The 17,124-nt window shown below is 40.1% G+C and overlaps 1 protein-coding gene across 12 annotated transcripts in view; it reads left to right on the forward strand.

Annotated features, from left to right (window-relative positions):
• The window catches only part of LOC122870684 (teneurin-3), a 422,149-nt gene that overhangs the window by 296,396 nt on the left and 108,629 nt on the right, over nucleotides 1-17,124 (forward strand). For 7 of the 12 annotated variants that reach the window (XM_044185050.1, XM_044185096.1, XM_044185057.1 and 4 more), the window contains 4 exons: nucleotides 7,725-7,910; nucleotides 10,645-10,671; nucleotides 13,969-13,977; nucleotides 16,958-17,104. In XM_044185050.1, the coding sequence (XP_044040985.1) occupies nucleotides 7,725-7,910; nucleotides 10,645-10,671; nucleotides 13,969-13,977; nucleotides 16,958-17,104 (369 nt within the window). The remainder of the gene's footprint in view (nucleotides 1-7,724; nucleotides 7,911-10,644; nucleotides 10,672-13,968; nucleotides 13,978-16,957; nucleotides 17,105-17,124) is intronic. The other 5 variants (XM_044185076.1, XM_044185086.1, XM_044185118.1 and 2 more) reach the window with 2 other exon arrangements.

Raw genomic sequence — 17,124 nt, forward strand, 5'->3', positions numbered from 1 at the left:
CAGGGTGTCCAAGGGACTGGGGGCTGCTGCGATCCAGCAGAGAGTGATGGCCGCCGCGGTGCAGGAACTGGAGGCCGCCGCAGCGCTGTGGTGATGGGCAGCGGGGCAGGCGAGCAGCTGAGCAGGCGAGCTGCTGTGGGAGCCACGCTTACTCCTGGGGGGTTTCCCAAAAGGTGCCAAGACAGCAACAGACTGAGGTACCCCCTGGCTTGCAGGCTGAGATGCTAGGACCAGCAGGCTGGGGTGGAGGCTGATGACTGGCAGGCGAGGGTGTAGGCGGATGACTGGCGGGCTGGGGTGCAGGCGGATGACTGGCAGGCTGAGGTGCAGTCCGATGACTGCGAGGACCACCAAGAGCCAGGCGGGTACCCAGGTATGGGTTCAGAACTGGGACCGGTTCGGGACAGGCAGATTGCAGGCCCACGTAACCAAGCCTGACTGATAAAGGGCTAGCAGGCAGCGAGTCTGGCTGGTTGCTAGCAGGCTCGGGAGTCTGGCTGGTTGCTAGCGGGTTCGGCAGTCTGGCTGGTAAACAGGCTGAGGAGTTGCAAGCTGGATAGAGATAGTCCATGAGCCACTCAGGGTTGGCCTCCCTCAGCCCAGGCAATGACGAAAATCTTGCTTCTACCCGAAATCTGATGCAGACGACCAGGAAGCTGTATGAGGATGAAGTAGCCGGATGGCTACAGTGTTTATTGGGGTGAAGTAGCTTACAGGCAGGTACAGGCAGACAGACCGGTAGGCAGACAGGCAACAAACAGATAACAGGCAGGTAGGCAGATACAGGTCCAAGTAATAGGTAATAGGTTACCGGCTGGCAGTGGTGGAAACCAAGAAAAGAGTCCAACAAGGCTAAACAAAACAGAAATGCCGGGAACTGGGCACGGGAACTGGGCACGGGAACTGGGAACTGGAACTGGGAACTGGAACTGGGCACGGGAACTGGGCACGGGAACTGGGCACGGGAACTGGGCACGGGAACTGGGCACGGGAACTAGGTAGAACAAAAAATGCACATAACGGCGACACACATACGACAGGAACACAATGATCGAACAATGAACAAAGGACAAGACCTGGACTAAATACCCTAAGGGAGGTGAGACAACGAGACACAGGTGCAAACAATCAAGGAGGGGCCAACAATCAAAACTGGAGGGAAAGCAAACAAAGACAGGAAGTAAAATCACAAGACACACAAGGAAAGGAACACACTACAAAATAAAACAGGAAATAACAAAACCTCAAACTATAACAATTTTATGTGTGTGTATATATATATATATATATATATATACACAATTCCTCCCCTATGCATGAAGATGAATAAGTGAAATAAAATTAACATTACATGTCACCCAGTGTTGTTGGTATCACATGAATGTACTTTTCTTATCTTCTCGCTGAGGGGGATTAAAGGAGGTGCGGAAACAGACACACACACACACGGTGTTATCAGGGGTGGGTAGTAACTCGTTACAAGTAACCCAAATTTGTAAAAAAGTAGTTTTTTTTTTAGGAACGGTAACTATTCACGTTCCTTTTTAAAACTGTACTTTTACTTTTAACTCGAGTACTTTTTTGGGCCAGTAATCTACTTTAAAATTTGCTACATTTGCCATTTATACCTTCATTACAACTAGTCTGTTAACTACTATGCATTTTGCAACATTAACCGAAATGAGCTGTCATCCAAGCTGTGTGTGCCCGGTTATGCAGGAGAGCAAATGCAAAAATTGAGAAAACCAGGCAAATACCTTCAATTTAAGGTTTGGTTGTTCTACTAATGTAACTCAAATCCAGTAACTGCACAGTATGCCACTGGTGGAAAGCAGCCTGCATTGCCTTTTCAAAAGCCGGCAGAAATACTTTCACTTTCCATTAATGGCGTATTAAAAGCATATATGCAGAACAAATGTAGGCTACACACTGTAAACATTTAATTAAGATGATTACTGGATGGATTCTGATATATTAACAGAATCGTTGTGCAGAGCATGGCTTTCTTTTGATGGAAATTAGCCTATATCTTTTCTCTAATTCACATTGGTTGTTACTTGTTTTATAGCGATGCCAGATGGTGAATTAATTAACTAGAATGGTGAAACTGATCTTGGCTTTCACTCAGTAGGCTACCAGTTGTTATTTGCTCAGGAAACAATAATCTTTGAGAAGCATAGGGAGAGAGCAATTATGGGTGGATAAAACAGTCCTGTACACGTGATGCACAGGTCTCCTTCTATATATAGACTTACCCTACTAATGGTAACCCCTAATGGGCTGCTCCCGTGTTATTGCCACAATAATTCTTTACGTTGTAAAGATTATGTTCATAGATGCTTTAGGAATAATCATATTGTTTTGGTTGCCCGTGCTATTGGAGAAGGCAAATCATATGCAACGCCCTTCATATCAAAGCAAATGGTTTGGTTGTTTACACGTCCATATCAAGACAACAACATATACAGGCAACAATGGTAGGTTAGGCAGCTAGCAAGTATGATATTTTAAAGTTATATTATCAATACCTTCATGTAGATAAAAAAATAATAACTAACAGAAATAGCTAAATTAGAGATAATCAACATGCAAAGCATGGTGCATTCCCTAGAAATAACCATGTTGCACAGTAGCTATTTCTAACCTGATGCACAGCAGATGTAACACTTATTTTTCCAAAAAGAGACATGAGCCTTGACTCAGACCCTTGACCAAAGACTTGAGACCTGGCTTGGACTTGTGCCCCAAAGACTTGAGACTTGACATGGACTCTTGCTCAAAGAGACTTAGACTTGCATAAAATTACTCGTGAAGATTTCTGGCCCACACACCCTAAAAAAATATTAAAACACAAAGTAACTTGTACTTTGAGTAGTTAATTGACCAAGTTTTATACTTTTACTTGAGTAGGTTTGTCAAATGGGAATTTTTACTTTTACTTAAACTCGGGTCCTCTACCAGAGGCCTGGGAGTTTGAGGGTTATGCGCTGTATATTAGCTGTTCCTAGGACTACACTCTTCTGGACAGAGACTTCAGATGTTGTACTTGGAATGTGCTGGAGCCACTCTCCCAGTTTCGGGGTCACAGCCCCCAGTGTTCTGATTACCACTGGCACCACTTTTGCTTTTACTTTTCACGTCTTTTCTAGCTCCTCTCTCAGCCCTTGGTATTTTTCGAGCTGCTTGTGTTCCTTCTTCTTGATGTTGCTGTCGCTTGGGATTGCTACATCTATCACCACTGCCTTCTTCCGCTGTTTGTCGATCAACGTGATGTCTGTTTGGTTAGCCATCACCAGTTTGTCAGTTTGGATCTGGAGGTCCCACAGGATCTTAGCTTGGTCATTCTCAACTACCTTACAAGGTGTCTTCCATTTTGATCTTGGGACTTCCAGCCCATACTTATGGCAGATGTTCCTGTACACACTCCTGTGCACTGTTCCTGCCTGCATCTTACCCACTGCTGTTATGTGCTGAACTGTCTCAGGGACACAGTCTGCACCTGGGGTCCTTTCTGGTGTGGTAGACCCCAGCCTCTCTTTATCTTACTGAGTGCCTGTTCTTGTGCTGCCATGATTAGTGCTTCGCTTTAGTCCAGCCTTTTCCAACCACTGGTAGGATTTCTTGATATCAGCCACTTGTTCTATCTGTCGGTGGTACATGCCATGCAGGGGCTTGTCTCTCCATGATGGTTCATCCTCCTCCTCATCATTCTCGGGTTTCTGCTGCCTGAGATATTCACTTAACCATACATCATTGGGGGCCATCTTCCTGATGTACTACTGGATCTTTCTTTTAATCCTGGACAGTGGTTCTGACACTCACTTGTCCTCTGCTTCCCTCGTTCCGCTTAGTGTACAGTCTCAGGGTGCTGGATTTGGGGTGCATGCATTGTGAGGAGCTTCCTTGTCTTTATCAGTGGCCTCTATCTCCTCCTTTGGCCAGTTTATTATACCAGCAGGGTATCTGATGATTGGCAGGGTGTATGTGTTGATGGTTCAGATCTTGTTCTTCTCATTCAGCTGACTTTTCAGGACCTGCCTTACTCTGTGTAGGTATTTGGCTGTGGCTGACTTCCTTGCTGCCTCGTCATGGTTTTTGTTTGCCTGCAGGATCCAAGGTATTTGTAGCTGTCCTGAACAACTGCAATGTTGCCTTCTGATAGTTCAACCCCTTCGGTTCTGATCATTTAAAAAAAAGTCTGTATTTTTTTCCAGATTAGTGGATATGTGTAAACAGTTCCTCTTAGTTCAGTTTCTATTGTTCCTGCATCATCATATTGGATCAAAGCTTCATACTTTTCTTATATTGCTAACCAAACATACCATATCAATTAGCATACATTCCATTTTGCATCACAAAATACGTTCCTGTGTTCTTTGTTCGCTGAGTGCATGGGCAACCCTTCATGATTCCAGAGCAGGATCTTGGACTGTGATATATTGGCCCTTAACAGGGTCAGTGCTGGGTCTGTGTGAGGCACTACCTGTGAGAGCAGGTAGATTGGTAAATTCAGGAAGGTTAGGGAAAGTTTTCTTAGTTCTCTGTGGAAAAAAATAAACTCTGGTCACCACTGCTACATGCAACAACATGAAACAGTAGAACAGATACATTTTCAGATTCTGATTTAAGTAGATAAAATTGAAAGAAGTTAATATACTTAACAGAAGCAAACACCATTTTGAAAGAGTTCCAAGTCAAAAATTAACTTTCTATTTGTTCTTTGAGAGTTTCTTACCATCATAAAGTGTATGATACCATTGTACTGTCATTGTTTGAGGTTTTGTCTTGTTTCCGGTTTTATTTTGTAGTGTTCTCCTCCCCTTGTGTGTCTTGTGGTTTTACTTCCTGTCCTTGTTTGCTTTCCCTCCAGTTTAGATTGTTGGCCCCTCCTTGATTGATTGCACCTGTGTCTTGCTGTCTCACCTACCTTAGTGTCTTTAGTCCAGGTCTTTTCCTTTGTTTGCTGTCGGGTTGTTGTCCCTGTAATATTCATTTTTTGTTGTACTTTGTTCCCGTGTTCAGCATCCCCGGCATTTCTTACTGTGAGTTTAATTGTATTGATTCTTTGTTCCTTGGACCTTGCCTGTACTGTGGACTTTTGTATCTTTGCCTGCTAATTTAAGGTTAATTTGTCTCTGTATACAATAAGGTCAATTGGTAGTGTAATCTTTTGGATGCCTTAGGATGTCAGGCCCTTGGAAGATCTTGGCTCCTGACAGACATGAGTCATAATTTACACGGCCAGATGAGGTTGCTGTAAACATGAGGTTTTTTTTGTTGGTTTTTTTTGGCATTTCAACAAACTACCAATGTTGTCTTTTTTCTGGTGAGGACGGTCTCTTTTCTGGTGCTGTAGAAAGGAGGGAAATAAACAGAGAGAGAGAGACAGCAAGAAAAATGACAGCACTGATGCAGAAAAAGAGGTGAGATAGAAAAAACTGGAGGAGGAATGCAGACCAGTAACAGAGAACAACAAAGACAAGAGGAAAAGAGTGTGTGTGTGTGTTCTCACTTCTATTTGTGTTGCCTTGGGCTGTTACACTGAGCATTGTCTTGTCAAATCCATCAAACACACATCCGATAAGTAGGCTACTGTCTCTTTGTGAAACACACACATGCACAGATATGCATACAAATGAAATTAATTACAAACACATACACACAAGTACATAACTTTTTGTTCTGGCTTGTTCTTGACCTTTTCTTAGGATCTGTCAAAAAGATTCTAATACACACACAACAACACACCCACATACATAGATACATAGACATACACCCTGAGGCACTTCAGTCCCGGATATACATAGTTTAGCAAGTGTGGCATTTAATCGCTCTCTCTCTTTCCTGTCTTTCTCTCACAAACATACATGCACTCAGAAGCAGACATTGCTTAAGATACACATCCACACACACACACTTCACATTTAAATAAACACATTGATTTGTAATTCTTCTGTATCAAGCTTTTTCCAAACCACTCTTTATTTTGCTATTCGCAATAAAGCACAGACAACGCATACAGACAACAGTGCAGGATCAAGAGTTCAGTCCAGTACACATACACAGATACAGGTGAATTAGGGGCAGGCTTGCGGGAAAAGCTTTGGCTCTTAATTGATTTTTTTTCATTTATTTTTCATCAAGTTGTCTGGACGGGTCATTATGGTTTAGAAGAGAATCGGTGCTGTCTGAGCCAGGACTGCTCTACTGTACTGCTTTCTATTCAGCTCTTCAGTTTAGTGCATATTGAATGTAGCATGAACTTAAACTATTACATAATCTTACACTATTGAATTAATAACTGTTAATACATATTTGAGAGTGATGTGATGAAGGCACACAGAGTGCTAACAGTATGTTGATTTCAGATGCTCCCAATTAGATCATCACTCAGCTAATTAGCCAGCACCTCTTAACATTCTGGTATCAGAAATAATCAAAGTAAAACTTATTTTCAGTGACAGTGAGCGGTTGCTGCTTGCTACCTCCATTGTTTCCAATTCAAACACAACTGGAAGATGTCAGTCATGATGAGGTGTGATCATTTGAGTTGATGATGGATGAACTTTTTTCAACTTGCTGCCATGGCTCAACGTATGACCATGGTAACCACAGTGTCCACATAGAGACAATCAATGCAGAATCTAATTTTCATGGTATCGGAGTTCCCTAAAATCTACACCTTTTCGCCAGCAGTAAACAAATGATTTACCAAAAACAGTCTTGAGGCAACATCAGCTTTGAAGTTTGATTATCCTGTCAGGGCCAATAAAAAATGTTTATGATATTAATTAGCTAAACTTATGTGTGAAATTGCTAACCATTTCCTCTATTTTAAGTTGCTCTGTTTGGTTACATGATTGCATAAGAATAGGTGGATAGCAGCAACCTCTAATGTATGGTAGTAGGATTGGATGTAGCTAGTAGAAGCTGTGCTGTGCCCTGCTGCCACCAACACCAACTTCGTAGCACAGCAAATACAGCAGTAATTACCTGCTGTCTGAAGGTACCATTAGTTGTACAAACATAAGCACAGTTATGGTTATGGTATGTGAAAGGCCCTTTCACCACGGAGTTTTATTATCATAAAGACAGTGACCAATCAGTAACTCAGACAATTATGTCTGCATTGAGGTTTTTCTCACAAGAGCTACCTGTGTTTGAGGTGGAGCTTGTTCTTAAACATTCCTCATACTTGCACACATTGTGTGGTGATAAAAGAATGTTCTGGCTACAGTAGTCTTCCTTTCATAGTCATAGATATTTGTATTCTGCTTGACATCAGGCTTTTTAAAACTAAAGCAATGTCCAGACTATGCTAAGCTCTCTTTTTTTCCAATACTTTCTTCAGTTTCCTTCTTCTCCCATGTCTTCTTAGCATGAAAACATGTTTGATTTAGCATGAAAGGGAGGTGTACTTTGACTTTTTTTGACCCATCAGTGCCATTGGCTAAGTTGAAATGTGCAGCTAGTTGTTTTCATGCTTGTTGTGCACATTATATGATATGACAGTGCAGACAAATCCTGGCTATGTCATGATGCATATTTCACATTATGCATATTTGTTTGTGATGTTTGTAATGTTTTTTAAGTGCCTTAAACCATACTTTCTAAAGTACAGTATTGATGTTCCACAAACCAATTAATGCAGAAAAGATATTGCAGTTACCATTGTGTTTCTGTGTTTGCATATGTATTAATATTGTTCTTTCTTTCTCGAACAGAGGTGTGTGAAGTGGACTGTGGCAGCCATGGTGTTTGTTATGGCGCCGTGTGTCGGTGTGAGGAGGGCTGGACAGGAACTCTGTGTGACCAGAAGGCCTGCCACCCACTGTGCAGCAAGAACGGCGTGTGTAAGGAGGGGAAGTGTGAGTGTGACCAAGGATGGACAGGGGAACATTGCAATATCGGTGAGTGAATCATACATACGCACACACACACACACACACACACACACTACAGGAAAAAGTGTGAGACGGGTAAGTGAGACTGTGACTAAGATGTTACTCAGTATGCACAAACATGTACATGCAATTTATACTTCCACATACAAGTGTTTTACTACTAGTCACTGGTATCCCAGCATTTTGTGAAATGAACATGATGAAAATCATATATGTGCTCTGTGCTAAGTCACTGAGAGGAAATCATTTCTGAACCATTTTCAACTTTGGGTAGCCACGTTGCACTGAAAAGATGATAAAGTTAAACTCTAATCTGGCATTACTTAATGACTTACTTCCTTCAAGGTGGAGAAATTACAAGAGTTTCCAGTGGAACACAATAAAACAGTAGCACACCACTACACAGCCTTCATCAAACCTCGAAAAAAGCTCTAGAGTTGGTGGGTAGGCAAACTCTTTTTCAGTAATAGGAATTGATGGAACCCATGACAGATACCATATATTATATTCTCTTTTCTTCATAGCTTCTGCCTTGGTAAGATTAAAGAAAAATGTTACTGCTAATTATATGGATATCCATGTTTGTGTTGTCGTTCAATAAAACTAGAACTACGATATTGCTGCTATGGAATATGAGATCCAGGTTGTAAAAACCAGAATTGTCCTTTCGAATCACTCAAGGTTGGCCATCTCGTTGAGAAATGCTATCAACTCCTTTTTATTACCTGGGCTTAGCCCAATAGAATGTATCACTTACCAACATTGCAAAAAGGTCCATCTTATCAGGTAATTTCTGTCTATAGAATATTCCAAGCTTTTTCTAATATAAATCAACTTGTTTCGAGATTTTTCTAGTAATTCGTGCCTATATCTAGGTTTCTGCACTAGAATTGAGAAAAATAAATCTGATTCTAAAAAATACTTTAACATTCAATCAGGGTCATGTTTTTGTCCAGCTGCTGAATGTTAGTCCAATATTCACTCATCTTGGCTTTGTTCTGGACTTCACCAACTCCTGAGGGAAATACCCGGCTCTTTAGCTGCTAAATGCAGTGAGACTGAACAGTAACAGTAAAGTTGTAACTATAAAACCAAAACAATGGGCTGAAAGACACTAAAACGCTCCTTAGAGCTGAGAAGAACTGCAGCATCAGGTGATAATTCTCTGTGAGTTTGTCACTATCAACGGTAGGAGAAACTACCACCACTACGGTGGTCGCAAAACTTCCAAAAAACGTGAACATGACGATTTCCGTGGAAGGGGACCTGCTCCCTATGTAGATAAAAATGGCTTATTCTAAGGTAACGAAAACACTTATTTTCAGGTGATTATACAGTAATGAAAACATACTTATGAATATTATATTCCATTTCTGCCAATAGCTCCTCCTAAATGTTACACACTGGAACTTTAAGGACTCAATTACAAGCAAAAATTACTTAATCAGAAGTTGATTTTTACAGAATGAATAACCGAATGGTTAAATTTTCACATCCATTATCTATAACCACTTATCCATAGAGCGTCACGGGGGGCTGGAGCCAGTCCCAGCTGACATTGGGTAAGAGGCGGGGGTCACCCTGGACAGGTCACCGGTCAATCACAGGGCAAACACAACCTAACCTTACCCTAACCTTAAACCAAGTCTTCACCCTAAAATGTAATAATTTATGTTATGGGGACCTGCGTTTTGTCCCCAAAAGGAAGGCGAGTCCCCACAATGTGATTTATGTCCCCACAACATGAGTAATACTTGCATGCACACAACCACACACACACATACACACACCCCATTCGATGGAACACTACCTTTCTTTATTTTGCTTCGTATCTACAGTACTGACAATGGGATTGTGTTTTTAAGTGAGTATCCATGGCGAGTTGAGAAACACCATCCTGATGTGTTGTGATAGTCGAACAGCGAAACAGTTGAGTAGCAGACCCTTTGTGGCATCTTCAGCTCACCACCATACCCTAAACTTAAGTTATTTCAGTGCTACAGTATTGCTGGGAAAGAGCTGTAATTGGCTTCAGTTATTGTCAGTTAGACATACACACTGACACACATGGAGAAGGACGAGAGCATAATAATGGTAAGATGAGGAGAAATCCATGTAGAGTGCTTAGCCAACAAACAGCTTGTTTGTTTAGGTGGATTGTATGGCTGGGGAGAGGATTCATACAGGCTTGCTATTTTCTTCTTCTGACCTCAGATCTCTAACCATCACATTTGTCAACTGTGACCTCACTGTAGAGTTGTTTCCATGTTCATTAATTGGCTATGTTTATATTTCAGCATGGAGATAGCCCAGCTGAAATAATGTGCTATGATTTTTCCTAAAGCCAGTGCAATCCATTGTTTAACAAGAAAATACGGTTACAAAATATTAACTGTAGTCGACCCAATCTTGGACCCTGAAAATTCACTGGCCGTGCTAGTGTTAATGAGGTGTATCAGATGAATATGATGATGAATTATACGGATATTCTCTTTTTCTGTATGTCTTTCTTTCCCTTTCTCTGTTTGACTGAACCTTTTTTTTTGTCTAATTTAGTTTATACGTCTCTGTTTTCTTCATTTTCTTGCCTGCTGAATCACAGTCCTTCTGTTTTCGGCTGCCCTCACTGATGGTGATACTGGATGGGTTTATTTTATATTCTGCTGCCTAATTTTTCTGGACTAAATGCTCTCTTTCCGTCTATCTTTTTTCTTTCTTTCTTTTTCCTTCCTTCTTAAAGCTCACAACCCGGACATTAGAGTAAAAGGTACTGTACTCTTTTCTCTTCTTCTACTCATCACTAGCTTTTCCTCTTCCTACCTTCATCCTTTGCTTTTCTCTTCATGTACTGTGGAGCTGTGGCTACCTCAGTGGTAGGTTATTTTATTTATTCAGACTTATTTTATTTTAGATATGGAATATGTTATGTTTTTTCCTCTCATCCTCTCTATCATTGCCATTTCTGATAACATGCACCATGACTGTTGCTTTGAAAATTTCAGGAATTTAATTTTGTCCTTAGCCAAATGTACAATGGTTTTATTTTCCTTTGCCTGTTAGGTAGCACCCTTTGATGTTTTCAGATAAAATACAATTTAAAAACTGGAGTGTTTTTTTTTTTTTTAACTTTACAGCTGGCTTTGATTGAGTTTTAATGTCTTTATCTCTGTATGTTGTTCACTGGTTCCTCAGAAGTAGCTTCACTTTTTTAATTTTTGAATGTCGTATCTTTGTCATTAACTTGAATGCCTACTTAAGCCTCCAACATTTCTTGAAAAACCCTGACCATCTTTTCCATCAAAGGTTACAAAAAATATAGGTCATAGTCAACATTGGTGCCCCTAAAGTATTAAGTTATGTTTATCTCCAACTTTAGATTTCTGGTCGTTTTATCCTTTTTTTATTATGAATTGGTTTGACATTGTTGTCTTACATTTTAAGGTTTCTGTACAGCCATTAGTGTCACTGTAGTGAACATCTGTAAGCAGGGCAGTGATCTTGCCATACTGCACAGTATGTTGAAGCTGGATCACAAAAAAGGGAAAATTAAGCATAAAAAGAACTAGTGCAAAAATCATCTTCAAAAGAAAAAAAAATTGTCCTCCAAAAACATATGTAATTGTTATTGCTCTACCTATTCCCGTGTAAGGCCCATGTATGTTTGACATTATAATATTTTGCATTCTTAGTGGCTTTGGACAGTCTGATAGTCAAGACATATTTTTACTTTTAGCGGATAAGCTCAGTACAAGCACAGACAAATATAATATTGAAAGTTTCTGATGAAGACCATAAAATCCTGGCTCTGCTTTAGGCTTAGTTTTCCTGTAAGCTGTATCCTCTCCTGTCCCTGTTACGGCTTCATGCACAATCGTACGCTTACATGTGTGAATGGGTTTAAGCAACCGTAATCTGTCTCGCCTTTTATGCTAAAAATGTCAGTCATACGTTATTTTAGACAGGACATTTGTATAATTGCAAATATTTGCACAATTACAAAGCAAATGTATTACATCATTTTAGCTATTTTGAAGTCTCCTTCAGTGCAGCATGGGAATATTCTATATAAGGAGCTCAGGTATACTTGATCAGAGGCAATGCAGTATTGGGCTAATGAAAACATATTTTGGATTATAAGGTGGCCTTCTTTTACATTATTTAATGAATACAGTTGCAGTCATATTAGTTGGTAAAGGTTATTTGTAGCTGTAATTGCAAAAAAAGACTACTTCTTAATTGGTTTTTCTTATTACGTCCATTCATAAGTTTCTGAAGGGCTTTTCTAAGCCTCGCTGACATCTTTGTCGGCTGTTGGGACAAGGAAACAATTTTGGGAAAGTGGACGAAGACTGAAGCAGAGGTTAAACGACACAAGCAGCAACCACCACGGCTAAGCGTGATAAACTGTGATATGTTAGTCAATTAAACATGTCCCCAAACTTACTCTACCTCCACTAGAAGGAGTACTCCAGTGATATAATGTTGCCGTACCAGGTGGGGACTTGTGAGAGACAAATTGAAAAAGGAATGGTCAAAATTGATGCAGCAGAGGGTGTTATCCTGATGAGGGCCGCAGCCAGAAGTTTAGAGACACTGAAGTCATTAGTCCAAATTCAATTCAATTGTATTTATATAGTGCCAATTCATAACAGAAGATATCTTATTGCACTTCCTACAGAGCAGGTCTAGACTATACTCTTTATAATATTATGTACGGAGATCCAACAATTCACACCAAGAGCAAGAACTTTGGCGACAGTGGCAAGGAAAAACTTCCTTTTAAGAGGCAGAAACCTCGAGCAGCTGCTGCTGCCGTGTTGGGTTGAGAGAGAGAGAGAGAGAGAGAGAGAGAGAGAGAGAGAGAGAGAGAGAGAGAGAGAGAGAGAGAGAGAGAGAGCATACAGTGGGACAATGCAAATTCCACATAGGTTTTTAAAATAATAATAATGTAATGATAGTGGTAACAACAAAAAAGCAAACACTGATTGTTGGTCTATAACAGGATGTGAACTCCAGTCTCATGCATGAAGCTCAAGTGCGCTACACACCCATCCACCACCCAGGAAACCTCACACTCACTTGATTTCATAGAATTCTTTTTCCCCACACTAAGGTTTAAATGTTGTTTCAAAGAGTTCTGCACACTGCCAGGAATTAACTTTTGGTAGGGTATATTGAGTCTAAAAATTTGTGGAACCAGCCTATAAAATATAGACCAAGTGTTGTAAATTGTAGAATGTAAACACTCCCCAGATTGCTAAACCCGCCAAATTCCCAGTGTCCTCAACGGTAGCAGCCCGATCCTGAATTTTAAGATGACTTCTAATTTGGGTCAAGCTCCAAAAATGCTGCATCCTACACTTCCAACAATGCAACTCAATAGTGCCCTTTGCGCTTTAATGCTAGTTAATGCTTACATCTTAAAACTACACACCCCCATTCGCATTTATACATTTTTCTCAGAGTCAGCATCTAGTGGTCATTAGAGGCACTGCAGAACACGAGGTGTAGCTTCAACATCAGCTGTGGTGGTTGCTGCTTTATCCTGCCTCTACTAACCACTTCTTCAAATGCTAATTTGCACTACACTTAACACTATATCATTCAACTGTTTCCCACTTTTCTCCAACTTCTATTTAACTGCAACTATATTGTTTTTCATCAAAATGCTTTTGTATTTATTGAAAAGGTGCTAGATCACAATCTTTGATTAGAGGAAACATTGTTTGTGAATCTTTCTCTGATTCATTTATAAAAATATTATTTGTGAAAAAAAATTATTTAAATTTTTTATCAGCTGCCTTTTGTCCTCTTGTGTGATTTAAATGTGAATGAAGACAGATTTGAATGAACTGTTCATTTTTACTCTGAGGTTCTACTGCTGTCTCTCTCTGTTATTGCACTCTCGTGATCCCAGTTCTTTCTTCCTGTCCCCCTCTTCCTTTGGCTGCCATTTCCGTCTGTCCATCACAGAGAGTATATTTGGCAGTGCTGCTTTTTGTTTCGATTTACTTTTTTCCCTAATTTTCCTCCCTCTCTCCCTCGTGCCCTCTCCTATTTTCAGGATATAAAGGTAATTCATGTCAAAGACTTAATAAGGGCCTTACTGTCCCAAAATACAACCACTTCACACTCTGCTTTGTTAACTTTAACTTCTTTTTGATTCTGATTTATTCCATTTCATTTTATTTTTCCTGTCTTTTCCTTTTTTCTCACATTCTGCCATTCAGTCTTTATAAACACCCAGTGTATCTGTTTTTCTTCTTATTGTGTTATACTTATTTTGTTATTTCTGCAGTATCAATTTTTTATTTGTATTTATTTTTATGGTTGCATTATTATTGTCCCTGTCTCTGATTCTCACACATAAAACACAGATGATACAGATGAAGATGCACGCAAGCACATACACACAAAATGGCAATGCACGAACGCACACACAAAAACAAACACAAACCCAAGGTGTGTGACTCTTGTTTTGTCTTGCATCCACAAGCCTGATATATATGTATGTATTAATTTAGCCAGCTGCTGTCCCTCTGTCTTTCGTCTATCTTCACTTTTCTGTCTCTCTCTATTTTTCTTTCTCTTTCTCCACCTTATCACCTCTTCCTCCATCTTTACATTCAGCCTTTGTTCTATCTCTCCAGCTGGGCTTTGCTTGGTTCTGATACTCACTGTTTATTAATCAGATTGCCAGCCTCACTGTCTATTCTGTGATCAAGGAATGCCAAACAGGGGCATAAAGTATAGCCTTCGGAGGCATGCAGTCCAAACCACCCTGTCCTCCCTATACTTTGTGCGCTATGTATCTGTCTACTTGTTGTGTTTTCACATGGATTGTAACCTGCGATTTAGTTTTTTTCACTAACTAGATGAACAAGGAGCCAAAGGAATTCATATTTCTAAAGAAAAAAAAGTGTCATTTTGTAGAGAAGTTGCAGTCTTTGTCAGCTCCCTCAGATTCAGCTAGACTTCACTTGGACAGGTTAACTTTTTTAACATTCTCAGAATATTTTGCTTTCAACTTTGACATTTATTTTGGTTTGTTTGTATGCCCTGTTTTTCATCATATTATGCAACAATAACATCTTCATTCTTTGCTTACAGATAAGAAATATATATCATTTTGAATTAATTTCCAATTGAAGCCATGTAACACACAATAGCCATTTTGGCTGTAAGGAATTTTACAGGTTCATGTGAAACTACAACATCAGTGCATTTCACCGGAGGCTGACTGTCTGTCTGTCTCTCAGTCTGTGTCTCTCACATGTGGGTTAATGTACTGATCAGTCTTATTTGTCTATCGATCTGTCTTTCAGTCTGTCAGTCCATTTGTTGGAGAAAAGTTCATCACACAGGGCCAAATGCCTTTATACACATCAGGATTTAACCAATATGGGTCTTTGAAGTCTTTTTGAAGGTATTTTTGGACTGAAGCTGCTGACAGTTAGTATTTTGTGCTAACATGCAATGTGTTTAAATTTAAAAACTTTAATGCCAAAAACAAGTCTTGAGTATTTCCTTGCCGGGACAGTAAAACTCTCCAGTAAACCCCAGGATGTTCATAATAATGTATATTCAGGGTTAGGGTTATCTGAAAGATAATTCAAGTTTAGCTGTTAACAGCAGAAAATAAAGCCTGTTTATTTCCAAATCCCTCTAATCTTAACACACACATACCTGACCTAAAATAAGTGCTGTTTAATTCATGAAGAATGCATATAGCCAGTATAAATTCACACTGCCACAGTTTCACAAATTACCAGTTGCAGGTATTGGTTAGACATGATGTTACTGATGATAATGAAATTAAGCTGTTACACTGGTCAAAAGAGTTAGGCTTTGCTCCTAGACTAGTCTAATTTAAGTTAGACATTTGCACAAAAATAAAGACCGGCTGTTTTTAAACCTAAAATGTTAGCTATTCTGCGTCCAGATGTCTCTCAACTCAAGATGTGTTCAGACAGAAAGCGAAGCAGATTTGAGACTGCTGGACCCTGTTATTCGCACCAAACGGCAAATATACTAACTTTACATGTGTTAGCTATTAGCTAGCTAGTAACGGACGCACCGACCGTGTCTGTGGGAGTGTTTCTGTGTGTTTGTGTTCCTTTGACTGACCTCAGAATTTCAGTTCTTTCTGTTATTTCCCTCCACTCTCTCTTTTCCTGTCTTCTCTCTACGCTTATAAAGACATTTATCCCCTAAGTCCCAGGAAGTCCCAGAATCTTTCTAGTAACTTTGTATGCAGTCGCTCCACCTCTAAAATTCAATTTGCGTTCTGTCTGGACACACTACTTTTTTGTTCCTGATATTTACTGTGGGATTATAGTCATCGCTTCATTCAGAATAGATTTGTTTCTGGTACTGCTTCACTAATACACACAGAATTTTCTGCATATGTACTTACAATTGCTAAAATCTTCCAGAAATACAAGTGCTGACCAGCTTGAAGTAGTTCCCTATGTTTTTTGTGCCTTACACCCTGTCTACACCAGACGTGTGTTTAATGGAACAGATACAATGGATAAAATACAAAAACAGATATGCTTCAATTGTAATCAGCACAGCTGTCTATACAGGCAATGTAACAGCTCACGCCTCTTATACGCATAATTTCAATCCTAATTGGCGCTTCACGTCTGTTTTCCTCCAACTTGTGTGTAGCTACGATTGTGATGTGTGATTGTGATTAGGCTGAGCACTGTTGAAATGCTATCTAGTGCACAGCAGTACCATGCTGCTGCTGAAATGCTGCTTTCACAGTCATTGTAGACCATGTTTTATTTTTTACCAAAAGTCATCAAAAACGAACCCTACTTAAGATAAAAATTTGATCTCTTTGGGAAATTTATTGAACTTTGATGCCTGACGTAAAAATATTGATTACTCTCATCTTTCAGAGCTCCAATACAAAACTATCATCACCTACCTTCAAAAATGTATATTGGTTGAAGCCTATTTCATAACCCTGATGGCCAGCCGTGACCCCATCCGACTCACTCACACTGCTCTAACTTTACTGTGTGTTTGTCCCCTGTGCCCAGAGGGTTGTCCAGGTCTCTGCAACAACAACGGACGATGCACTCTGGAGGCCAGCGGCTGGCACTGCATCTGCCAATCAGGATGGAGAGGTGCCGGGTGTCACGTAGCTATGGAAACACTCTGTACTGATGGCAAGGACAATGAAGGAGGTATAGTTGTGTACATACAC

The sequence above is a fragment of the Siniperca chuatsi genome, linkage group LG3 (assembly GCF_020085105.1).
Source record: "Siniperca chuatsi isolate FFG_IHB_CAS linkage group LG3, ASM2008510v1, whole genome shotgun sequence".
NCBI classification, from domain to species: Eukaryota; Metazoa; Chordata; class Actinopteri; order Centrarchiformes; family Sinipercidae; genus Siniperca; species Siniperca chuatsi.